Below are 13,323 nucleotides of genomic sequence, written 5' to 3'. Positions count from 1 at the left end.
TCAAAGGCAAGTTAAGAATCTTCTAGAGAAAGACTACATAAAGGGCAAGCCTTAGCCCTTGTGAGGTGCCTGCTCTTTTGACTCCGAAGAAGAATGGTTCGTGGAGGATGTGTGTGGATAGTAGAGCTATGAACAAGATCACTATCAAGTACCGCTTTCCCATTCCGAGGCTAGATGATATGTTCGATTGCCTTGTCGATTCAAAGGTCTTCTCAAAGATTGATCTAAGAAGTGGTTATCATCAAATTCGAGTTCGCCCGGGAGATGAATGGAAAACGGCTTTCAAGACCCCTCATGGCCTCTTTGAATGGCTTGTGACGCCTGTTGGTCTTACCAATGCTCCAAACACTTTTATGCGGGTAATGACTCAAATGCGTCAACCTCTATTGGGTATATGTGTAGTTGTGTACTTTGATGATATCTTGGTGTATAGTCGGTGTTTTGAAGATCACTCATCCCACCTCCAACAAGTCTTTGAAATCTTGAGAAGAGAGAAATTTTATGAGAACTTGAAGAAATGTAGTTTTGCCGTTGATAAGGTGGTATTTTTGGGGTATGTGGTGTCTTCAAAAGGGGTTCACATGGATGAAGACAAGATTAAGGCCATTGTGGAAAGGCCAACACCTACAAGTGTTCATGAAGGAGTTTTCATGGGTTAGCTACTTTCTACCGGATGTTCATTGCCAACTTTAGTAGCATCGCGACTCCTCTTACCGATTGCCTCAAGCAAAAGGTGTTCATATGGTCCGAAGAAGCCGCCGAGAGTTTCAAATTGTTGAAGTCCAAGCTTACCGAAGCTCCTATCTTGGCCTTACCTGACTTTGACAAAACTTTTGAGCTTGATTGTGATGCTTCGGGAGTGGGAATTGGTGGAGTCTTAAGCCAAGGTGGTCAACCTATTGCTTTCTTTAGCGAGAAGTTGAACGGTGCTAAACTCAAATACTCTACTTATGACTTGGAATTCTATGTCATTGTCCAAGCCATCAAGCATTGGAGTTATTACCATGCCTACAAGGAATTTGTTCTCAACACCGATCATGAAACTCTTAAGTACATCAATAGCCAACAACACCTCAATAAACGGCATGCCAAGTGGGTGGCTTATCTACAACAATTCATGTTCTCTTTAAGGCACAAATCGGGGATTCTCAACAAAGTGGCCGATGGTTTGAGTAGAAGAGTGGCTCTCTTGGTGGAAATGAAAAACAAGGTTGTTGGGTTTGAAGAATTTTGCACTTTCTATGCCGAAGATCCTTACTTTAGTAAGATAATTGATGCTTTGCAAAGGGGTGATAAGGTTATCGATCCATGTTTCACATTGAAGGATGGATTTCTCTTCAAAGAACTCAAGTTGTGTCCCTACATGCTCTTTAAAGGAGCACTTGTTGGCCGAAAGTCACAAGTTGGGTCATTTTGACAAGGGTAAGACTCTAGCATTGGTTCAGGATGCCTACTATTGGCTGGGAATGAGTAAAGATGTGGGGGGGCTATGTGCAAAAGTGCCAAACTTGCCAACGGAGTAAGGGGACAGCCACTAATGCGGGGTTGTATTTGCCTTTACAGGTGCCGGAAAGTCCTTGGAAATGCGTGAGTATGGATTTTGTTTTGGAGCTTCCTCCTACGCAAAGGCGGAGTGATTCTATCATGGTGGTAGTGGATCGGTTCTCAAAAATGGCTCATTTCATACCTTGTAAGAAGACTATCGATGCAACTAACATTGCCAATTTCTATTTCAAGGAGGTCTACAAGTTGCATGGTGTCCCTACCTCTATTGTCTCCGGATAGAGATGCTAAGTTCCTTGCCCACTTTTGGAGAACCTTGTGGAGGAAAATTGGCTCCAACTTATGCTTTAGTACTTCTTTTCACCCTCAAACCGATGGTCAAACGGAAGTGGTAAACCGGAGTCTTGGGAATTTGTTGCGTTGCTTAGTTGGTGAACATCCAAAAAGTTGGGATGGAATTCTTCCATTGGCAGAATTTGCTTACAATTCTTCTCTAAATCACACCATCCACACTTCCCCATTTGAAGCGGTTTACGGGTTGAAACCTTCTAATGTGGTTGACCTCGTTCCTTTGCCAACTCCTAAGAAGGGACACTCCAAGGCAGAAGATATGGCTACATTTATGAAGAATATCCACTCTCAAGTTAAGCTCAACATCGAGAAGTCTAATGCGAAGTATAAGGCGGCCGTTGATGCACACAAAAGGGAGGTTTTGTTCAAAGAAGGGGATCTTGTTTGGGTTATCTTGAGCAAGGATAGGCATCCTCACGGTGCTTACATGAAGTTGAACGATCGGAAAGTGGGTCCTTGTAAAGTCTTGCGCAAGATCAATGACAACACTTATCAAGTCCGCTTGCCCTCTCATTTGAGCATCTCCAACACATTCAATGTGCAACACTTGGTGCCCTATTTGCCGGAGGACACTACCATAACTTGAGGACAAGTTTCTTTTTAGTAGGGGAGTATGATGTAGTATGTAGTAAGGGTATTTATGTCTTTTTGTATTGGGTCTATATATAGGTGTTGGAGTCCTTTCTTTTGGTAGCTTTTATCATTTTGAACAAATATTATCAAGAGCTAGTCTCTTGTATCACATTTGGGAGTTTCTCTCTCTACATTATATATGGGTAATCCTTGGTTGCATCAACAGATGCATCAACATGAAGCCTCAAATAAAAAAACACAGAAAGACCAAATTGGAAGCCTATGGATAGCTCATAACTTCCAGACAATGTGATCCTTCAAACTAGACCATCCAAATAAGAAATTGTGACAAGTACCAATATCAGCGAAGTAAACAAAATGCAAAGACTTAAATTAAAGCAGCAATTAGATTAGGGTTTCACAGAATTTTTATGAGAAAAAACCAATAAAATAGCCCAAAATCCAAATTATCTCAAAGGGAAAAATTGGAGGAGAAAACTATGGACCACCATCAAAAGAATTCTAAATGGATAAGATTGGGATGAAATTCTGGCTAATCGGCAAAGAAAACATCCATGTAGGCCCACTGCTAAGTCAAGACTAGCCTGCTACAAAGTCATATTTTGGAGAGGAAAAACCGCTTGTGCTGTATTAGCTTGCGCTGTCTGTCAAACTTTCAAGCATAAACTCAAGCTTGGAGTGAGCTTGGGTAAATTTAGTCCACCATTCAAAGAGATATACTTAACATTTGGCTCCTGTCTCATACATCATCTCATCTTTCCTTCTATGTTTCTGTTTTACTAATGCTTTTGTTTCTCGTGACCATAACGAGCTAGCTTTGCTAATTTGTGTTCTTCAACCCCTTACTGCATCTCAAACATAAAGCAAGTTTTCCGTTGATCTAGTCATGTCAATTAAGAATCTTATTGTATGTTGAAATATAGTCACTGCCAGAAAGTACTTAAAAACAGCCGACCCAATCAGCTTCGTATCTCCTAACTAAACATACCACCTTTCCCACTGGGCAATGAGCAAACACTTTAACTATCCGCTAATTATTCAAAAAAAAACAGAAAACACATCCCCAACTTCATGTTCCTAGTTAATTTATGTTTGCACACAAGCATGATTCAGCCAGGAGGTCCAAACATCCAAAGATAACCTTGGACCTAAATCTTAAACAAGATGGTCAATAGCCAAGATTTCTACATCTACATCTAAGCCAATCAAAGTTGAAACTTGAGTCCAAAAATTTACCGATTGGACGTGACAACAATCTAATTTTGGAAAACGACAAAGAACCTTGCAAATGATAAATGAAGCAACACTAACCTTAGCTCCAGGTGCCCACTCCCTATAGGTAACACCTGTGGCACTGGAAACCAATTTAGATATAAAAAAAAAAATCAGCAACTGAATTATCATGCCCACCATTGAAAGACTTTTTTTGTTGAAAACCAAAGCTTTACACGCAAAGAAGAGACAATATAAAGTTCTGATTATCAGTTTTGATGAATATGGAAGGAGATTCATTAGAGAAATTACAGGCCTACCAAGCAATAACTAGAGATTGCACAGAAGATATGGTACCAAACAATTACAACATACAAAGAGAACTGTCGTGTTTGTCTACAACCAGGCAACCACATTCCGAAGGCCGCCCTCATAATGTCCTTTCCTTTCTCACTATGTCCTATTTAGAAATAACTTCCATGTAGACAACAAAGTAATTGTCCCAGCCATGGCATTGTCATGCACCCTTTAAACTTCCGTACCAACACAAATTATAAGGTACTCACAGAGGACTAGGTGGTACTCCCGGCAAATAAATGACCACAACACAAACTTTTTGGGTCACCTAGTCTCCCAACTACCCAAGAAATTTGAGATTCCATGTACAACCCGCAAAACTTGTCACTACATCATTGGTTGGGAAGCACTTAATTATTACTCGTGTATTGGCAACATCGCACTATCAGCCACGTCTATGTTCACCACCACACTGGACACCTCACCACACGTGAACATTGCAAATGGAATCATCTCTCATAAAGGATTGGGACGATTTTTTGATAGGATACTTATTAGTTATTAAACTCATGGACTGAATACTTCATAATCATCTCTGCCAAGTAATTGCTAACTAATACTCGGCCAAATGAAACACCAATGGCACATTCCAGCATCAAGTCATTTCAGTAGTTGTTACGGTTTTTATATTTATTGGGAACAATCTCAGTAGATCAAACCACAGGCAGACAGCCGTGCACCTCCAGACCTGATCAGCTGGGACTTGATACCAAGTGTCTTGCACCATCATACGAGAGTTACAGCTAGCTGCCACCCTCAACATTTTCACCTTAACGTAAATTAACCGTAAACATAAAAAAGAGGCACATGCCCAAGGGCCGTGATGGAGTATTAGATTAAATAAATGCATTCTCTCTTTCTTTTACCAAGACAGACCGTAATATTGGAGCGGAGGACTAACTAAATGGCAAACACAAATGAACAGAAATAAAACACATCTCCACGCCTCTCCAGATTGTCACTTTACCCACTTTGTCATCTTTATCTAATTTAAATTATCTTGTTCATTGGCTTAGAATTTGTACCCGCAGATAAAGAATGAAAGTATTACGTAATTCTAGTAAAGTAGTGCATTTAGATACTATGCTGGTGCTTGTACCACGACGGTAGTCATGATACTTATGCCATCAAAAAAAAAAAAATACATGAGCAACAAGCTATAGAAATTAAGAAACAAGTGTACCTGCGGTTGAAACCAAACTTCTCATAGCCACGAGAAAACATTTCCAAACCACCTTCATACTCGTCAATAGAATCACGCATTTTTCTATAATGTGAATACCTGTAGGGACAAAGATACATGGAGAAGTCAGGCTCAGAGTCTCAGACAAATCTTTGGCACCAAGTAGATTTAAGATCAAGACACCAGAAGAAAAGTCATTTATCTAGTACTATCAGACCCTCCAGAGACGAGAAAGTCAAACCGATTAACTAACAAACTAGACAACAAATGGGACAGGATACAAACAGCTAAAGGAACGGCCAAGAGGCCTCTGGCCTAATGGCATCAGGAATGCACTCAGCTGCAAGGAGAAAGGAGGTCAGGAGTTCAACTTCTCTTTGAAGGTGCTAATCTAACTATTTTAAGACTACTGACTTGCGCCGATAAAAATAAAAATAAAAAAATAAAAAAATAAAAAACCTAGCCGAAGGAACAAACCACGGCAGTCAACATCCAACCAGACCATTCATGCAACCCAATCCACTTCGACAACTTTGCTCTCTCTTATTTTCTGTTACTACTGCAAGCAAGAAGGCTCATCATAGCAAAGTCCATATTCTTCACAGGCAACTGTAATAACCATCACAAAATGACAAGCTTGCTTCCATAATTCTTTCTTCCTGTTTTTGAAATCTAGATTAACACCTACGCCTATAGGCTTTGCATACCAGCAGCACTGTAGGCAAACATGGACACTATTCCATGTAATACCTCTATTTTCTACTACTGTTCATGTCGACTAATGCATATACATAAAAGTCACAGCACATAGATATCCAGGTTATTCCTTTAAATTTACAAGATTTTCATCTACTACTGTTCATGACGCAAAATGACCTCGTCCTTGTTGGAGTTTGTCCCACATTGGTTAATTATCTTCTCTAAAACTAGTATATGAGCCTGGGCGGCCTCTCCACTCATTGCCAATTGGTTTTAAGTTGGATGCTTTAACAATTGTATTTACCTGGTTCAACAGCATGGACCCCAATAGAACAAGCAAAGGTGAAGCTAATCAAGTCCCAAACAGATCACATGCATCACTGCGACAACATTTGTGGAACACTTTGGTATTCCAACTTGTGAAAGCCATGTGGGAAGAAGACTTCTAAGTGATTTCCAAGGATCGTGTTGCGATCCAAACATATAGTGTCTTCTCCTTACTCTAATCGTCACAAATGCAAGTTGTTATGCCACTTTACTGTTATGTTTTGACAAGCATAATTTGGACATCAGAGTTGAGTGCTACTTGTGCCGTACTGGCTAATTAACCATATTCTGGAGAATCAATAAATTAGATTTGGGGCTGCAAACGAGCTGAACTATAGAATGTTCAGGTTTGTTCGGTAAGTTTTCAGCGAACTCGAGCTCTAGTTCTTCAAAATTGATGAGCTGAGCTCAAGCCAAACTGGTCTAGGCTTGAGTCAAGCATGAGCTTGTTCACAAGCCTTAACGAGCCAACGAAATCGTATCTTCATGCATGCATACAGGTCTAGTGCTGCAAATAATATTTTTAATTTTTTACTATATTTTTAATTTTTTACTATGTGCATAAAAAGTTTATACATATTTTGAAGATATAAATATATAAGTTTATAGTACATATACAATTTTTCAAATTTACACGGTATAACATTCTCATTATGTACATATATATAAGTTTATACCTGAATTTTCATTATCTACACATACACTAGGTTCGCGAGCCGAATACTGTCAAGTTCAGGCTTGGTTCATTTGTTAAACAAGCCTACAATTGAGGCTCTTCGTTTAATAGACGAATCAAACTCAAACAAGCCTTTACCGAATCAAGCCTTGAACAGTTCGTGAACGGCTCGGTTCATTTGCAGCCCTAATTATTAGATTGAAAGAAACGATAGACCAAAACTAAATGTAAGTATGGATTCAAGAAATTCAAAAAAAATAATAATAATAATAGTAAGGAAAGAACTAGGCTTCAGATATTTAGATGACACGTAGCACCAATTTATGCTTTCCACAATATTAACAAATATTGCAACAAGTACGATGAAATTATAACCATCTGTATAATGATCTCCAGTGACAGTATTGCTACAACTATAGTTTTGATAACGATAGCACTCTTGAGTTAGAATTGTTGGGAGATACTCTCAAGATGAATGATTAAGGTCAAGTATGACATCGATATGTGTAGTGTAATTATACTGAACATAGGGATGCGAATGACTATAAAGTCAAACTTTATGACAGAAGATACCAATAACGGAAATTAAAAACTAATCAAAAAGTCATAAGCGATGGCGAAGATCAAGGGCATGTTGACCATGTGGGCCATATACGAAGAGAAAGATGAGGGATGGAGACGTGTTTTTCTGTAGAAAGTGTAAGGCAACATTTTGTCGCAAAAGGATGAAGATATACAAAGAAAAGTCAATAGAAAAACAGCGAACATCAACACAAACTAAAATTACCATAGCTTGAAAGTGCAACACCACCCAAAGATTCAGTTTACTGCTTAAACACTACTATGAACAGGATCGTTATAAAGCAAAAGATGTAAAGTATCTTGATTAAACATTCTCAAAAGCATTGTTACTCCTAAAGCCAAAGATTTAAATAGTGTCTCACCGATAATCAAGATGGTCACGGTGACTTTTCAAAAGTGGATCTATTTCATATATCCTTTGCCCAGTGCCGGGTGGAGGAATGGACCTTTGTCGAGCCATATCCTTTTTTTTGCTTATATTGGGTGAAAGGACAGACGGTTCCACATTGTCAGCTTTGACATTTTCAGTTGTAGCAGGAGAAGCAACAGAATCTTTCTTACCATCTAACTCACTGTACCCACTTGTTGCTTCTTTACCAATATTATCGTCACTGATGCCCCTATCATCTTCCACCTTCATACTATCTGCATCTTGGAATATCTGAAAACAAGCATCATGAATGCACATATATAACCAGAGTGGGGAAGATGGCTCATTTAAATTAGATATAGAAAACAAAACAAAAAAAGTTGAACGCCGGATAGCATAGGAATTATTTTAGAAAATTGACGTAATATAGGATAATAACTCACAAATAAAAAACTGTGTTCAATGCAATCTAACTTGAGCTCGGTCAGATGTCAAAAGGGAAATGGCAACATAAAGTAGAGAGAGAAATATAATAAAGACTAAACAGGACCGACAAAACCAGCATCTCAACATCACATTGAAGCAAACATTCTTGGCTGCCAATGATTTCCAGGATGCTACATCTTACATGTACAGTAACCCGCAAATAAGGCAGTGCAAAACAATTTCTTTCTTAGATAAGGCAACGCAAAACAATTTCTTTCTTGATGGTAAAATAGGACAACGAGATTCACCTCAAAAAGAAAAGCTTCTTTCTATGGGGAGAATAGTTTTATTTGCATTGCTTGAGATTATGAACCAAACCTTACAATATATCTCCCCCCACCTTTCTCTTCTTTTGGCAACTAGCCTAATCATATACCGACTCATAGTACTAGTTTAACTCTAAGGTTTAGAGAATTTTTTGTGTCAAATTCCAAACAAGTTGAGGGAGTTTTGAAAGTGGGTTCTTAAATCAAGCATTATACCTCAGCATAAACCAAGAATATTACATAGCTATACGATGTGATATTCAATAGTTCTTAGCTGACCAAAAAATACTCAAACGTAATGGTTTGAGTCTCCTTACGGGTAACTTTTTGCGCACATCAACGGATGCACTACAGTAGCACAAGGTGAAGGGTAGATTAGTTATCTGTCAGGTTTGGATAACACTGGCCATATACAGGGGGGAAAAGAGAAGCACAAGGCATCTAAAATCTAGCATGCGTATAGGTCTTACAGAATATATCTGGTGGGAGAGAGCAAAAATACACGTGTATGGCATCGACATTTACATACCTCGGAATCTTCTGCATCTGTGTCAACCCCTTCAAATTGATCTGTTGAGGACGAAGAGCCATCACAATGGACACCTGGAACTAAGACTTTCTCAGATGCAGCAACTACAGAAGAAGGGGAGTCCGAATCGTATGAAGACTTTACTGCGGATATCATCCCTACAAACTAGCACCAAATTAGCTCCCAACCTAAGCATATATAGGCATTTATAGTAAGAAATGTAAATACAACTGAAGGAAAACTATCAAAATATAGCAGATGAGGTTTTCATTCTTGTTTTTGTTCTTTCATCTTCCAAGTTCAGAATTCTGCTTTTTTAGATTACTCAAAGTAGTCCAAGGAGAAGCCAAAGTTCTCTGCCACCATTAAACAATTAAAGAAACAGTGCACGTGGATGCTGATAACCAGTGAAATTTCTTTGATTATAGTAACATTATGGTTAATTAGATACACCAGAACAGAGCAAACAACTATTCTCACTTATCTGATACAAGCAAGTCCAACCGACACTGATATCTGGAGCCTGGACACAGAAAGTGTGTTTCACTCAATACCAAACAAAGAAAGTGTGTTTCACTCAACATGACAAGTTTAATTTGACCATAAATTCACAAGACAATGGGGAACGCCTACTGATAAGCCCATTAGGGTACCTTGCATATGGGTCCAATCTGAGACCACAACACTATATGTGATAAGAAAATGTGAAGTTTTTCATATGAATGATACCCAACTCGCCACTCACCCTAGTACTTGTGAACAAAGAGGCCAAGGGTAACAAAGGCAATTCAGCTACTCAATTCTCAGGCAGTTAAGTGGTGCAGTTAGAAGTTCACTAGTCAGTCTAGCTAACGTGTTTACTTGGTTAGGAGGTTAAGCACGGTAATAGACCAAGGCTTGAGTATATCCTCCGACTAATGAAAAGTAAGCTGGGTTCATTCATCAGTATAAGAGTGCCATCGGAAAACGTCACAAGCTCGCGATCGAGAAAATTCACATCAGATCCACTTGCTTCTTCCACCTTGAATCTACTCATCAACAGCTGCCGTGAATGCAACAGGAAAGTTCCATCATCTCTGGTAATTCTCATACCAATTTTCATTCCTTTCGTTGCCATAAAACTTGACTCCAACAACTACATTATGTGGAGGAATCCCATTTCAAAATGCATTGAGGGCCAATGCAGTACTCCGACCACAGATGGCTCAATCTCTTGTCCAGCTTCAAAAGTCACAGATTCAGCTCAACATCATCAACCAGATCCAGAATTTGAATTTGATTGACAGTCACCTGTTATCATGTACTACACCCCCAAGTTCACCAAAGATTCTTCCTCATGTCCTTACAAGGTCTGCAAGACTGTAACACTTTAGTCTTTAGTCATAGATTTGAATCATTTGATTCACTTTCACCTTCACATAGTAATGATCTAACGCGCAAGTTATTCCATATTCGTAAGAGTACGACCATGGAACCTTAAATAGATGACATTCGAATCAAGAGTATTCGCGCATACTAGATGTGCCTCAACCACCAATAGACACACCCAACGGCTCACCGAATGAATTGAATTCATTCAAGCGAGCAATCAGGGCAATAGCAGAGCTATTAAAATTTGAAGGGCTAGTGTCACTTTTTGATGCAGAGGAAATGCACTTTGGCATTTCCGGATTCTACTTTTGTGTTGGTTGCAACACAGAACTGCAATCGTTCTACTGTTACTTTTCCTCAATGATTCCCCAATTGATACAAGGCTGGTTTAGGCTGTGTTTGGAATCCTAAAAAAAGGCAGGTTTTTTCTTTTGCCTTTTTTGTTTCCCCCTAGAAACGCCAACCGAAAAAAGCAATGCCGTATTGGCTAGCTTTTTGGATTGCCGAGAAAGCAAAAGGGCATTGTTAAGTTAATCTCAGCTTCGACAATTAAAAAACTGATAAAGAGGTGAGCTTTTTGGTGTTATTTTATCCCACAGATAAAAAGCTGATTTTCTCAAAAAGCCCAATCACAGCCTTAACGCTTCACAAAATTCACAGAAAGTGCCATGTAGTTGGACCAAGGGAACTTTATTCTCCAATCATTAATCAATACATAGTCCAAATCCAAATAAACATATAAGATACTTTGCATCAATAAACGTGTTTAAGTGAATGTGTGTGTGTGTGTGTGTGAGAGAGAGAGAGAGAGAGAGAGAGAGAGAGAGAGAGAGAGAGTACGCGAAGAAGGATGCTTCTTGAACAAAAGGGAAACATGCGTTTTGTTTCGATCGCTAAGAGAGGTAGATCCAGCGGAGGGCTTGTACAAGAACGGCGCATGAGGGAGTCGAATCCCAGACAGAGTGTTTACCATTTTCTAGGGTTTTTTCTATAGAGACTAGAAAGAGATGATAGAAAACGGATCGAAGTGGAATTCCAGAGTTCAAGGTGCCGTGAGAACCGTGACGGCAGCGAGTGGAGTAGTGATCATGAGAGAGAAAGAGAGAGAGAGAGAGAGAGAGAGTGTGTGCGCGAGAGCTAGTGGGTCGCTCACTGCCATGGGACTCTCTCAGGGGGTGAGACGGGCTACGTGTGCGGTGATGAATTGCATGGAGATGAGGTGGGTGGGGTCTAACAGGGTCCACCAGGGTGGTTGTTTGGATTCTCTGTAGTTTCCAATCGATCCTGTACCGTGCAGTTTTCTCAATGCAGCCCTACCACCGATTCAATTCAATAATCTGAACCGATCAGTTTTAATAGATCACATACACTAAGAAGTTTGTAAAGGAATTCTCCGAAATTTTAATTAGTTAAGCCCACACAGCGGTATTGAGATTGAGATTGATCACGTTTAGATCAGTAGTATAATACTCCTACTACCAACGGGGAGTCTGATTATATATACTATATATTCACTTAATAATAATAATAATAATAATAATAATTGTGTAGAGCATACTACTGTATTTGTTTCCTGGTAGGTGCAATTAGATGTGCGGCTTTGATGATGAGACGGATCTACTACTGAGATGGCCTGCGTCTCGCGGACTGCACGGTACAGTCGGAATTCGGAGCTTCAATTAGAATCATGTTCGTTCGTTCGTTCGTTTGTTTGTTTGTTTATATATATATATATATATATATATATATATATATATATATTTTGCGAGCGATTGGGATTTGAGTAGTACTGTAGTACTTTTGGTGCTGAGATAGGCAAGGGGAACCGGTGGCCCGCCACGTGGGTGTTGGTTAGGTAAAAGATCAGAAACGTAAGGCTACAAAACATGTGGGGGAATAGAATATGCTATGCAAAGTTCCCTTTCGTTTACCTTTCCGTGCTTTCTGGTTGATGATGAAAATGGAAAGGCAAGAGAGGGCCCGCTTTGCTTGGTTCTCCTTTCGAAAATAATTTTTTTCAAAGTTTTGACTACTTTGTCATTCGTGTTGTTTTTTCTTTAGTGATTTTTTGTCAAATTTTTTACTTATTTTATACTTTTTGGATGTACATAGCGTACTTTTATTCAAAAAGTAAAAGAGTTTGTTAAAATGTTAAATTTTTTTACTAAAGACCAAAAAATACACAAACCTATAAATTTTTTTAACACAAAAACCAAACACAGTGAGTATCTTCAGTGGGTAGTGACGACTCCAGAAATTTTTTAAGGGTATTCAGAAATTGCACTATACTATCTCGAGAAACCACAATTATATATATAAACAAAAAGTCATACATAACATTTAAAATGCGACCCAAAAATAGCAAAGTATATAAGCTATTACAATTGTCCTCGATGAGTTTTCATATTTTGAAACCATTGCATGATATCCTCGTTATCAACGGTATCAAATACATCACTCTCTATATAAGTAATTAAGCAATCATTCATCTATTGATCTCTCATTCGATTGCGCAGATTGCTCTTTATGTACTTCATTGTTGAAAAACTTTTTTCAACTATTGCAGTGGCAACAGAAAGAGTCAACACCAATCTCACAAGCAAATAGACCAATCTATATATGACATGTTTATTTGTCTCCACCAATTTTGCAGCAAGATCACCAATCCCTTTGAACTCTAAAAATTTTTCATTGGATTTAACATCAACAATATAATTTTGAAATTGAATGTCCAATGTCATTATGTCCACCTTAGTAAAGAGGTTAGGAGAGATAGTGGTGGCCTTACTTTTTAGGGGAAAACTCAATGAATGTCAA

At 38.8% G+C, this 13,323-nt stretch overlaps 1 protein-coding gene across 2 annotated transcripts in view; it reads right to left on the bottom strand.

Annotated features, from left to right (window-relative positions):
* LOC131322320 (1,4-alpha-glucan-branching enzyme 2-2, chloroplastic/amyloplastic-like) overlaps positions 1 to 11,673 on the bottom strand; it is a 63,446-nt gene extending 51,773 nt beyond the window's left edge. For both annotated transcript variants that reach the window (XM_058353607.1, XM_058353608.1), the window contains exons 1-5: positions 11,347 to 11,673; positions 9,136 to 9,293; positions 7,847 to 8,145; positions 5,201 to 5,299; positions 3,760 to 3,802 (exon numbers count right to left, since the gene is read on the bottom strand). In XM_058353607.1, coding sequence (XP_058209590.1) covers positions 3,760 to 3,802; positions 5,201 to 5,299; positions 7,847 to 8,145; positions 9,136 to 9,293; positions 11,347 to 11,479 — 732 coding nt within the window. In that variant the 5' untranslated portion in view covers positions 11,480 to 11,673. The remainder of the gene's footprint in view (positions 1 to 3,759; positions 3,803 to 5,200; positions 5,300 to 7,846; positions 8,146 to 9,135; positions 9,294 to 11,346) is intronic.
* Positions 11,674 to 13,323: the final 1,650 nt, after the last annotated feature.

The sequence above is a fragment of the Rhododendron vialii genome, chromosome 4a, assembly GCF_030253575.1.
Source record: "Rhododendron vialii isolate Sample 1 chromosome 4a, ASM3025357v1".
In the NCBI taxonomy this organism is placed as follows: domain Eukaryota; kingdom Viridiplantae; phylum Streptophyta; class Magnoliopsida; order Ericales; family Ericaceae; genus Rhododendron; species Rhododendron vialii.
The sequence above is the reverse complement of the archived record's forward strand: the minus strand, read 5'-3'. Positions and strand labels throughout refer to the sequence as shown.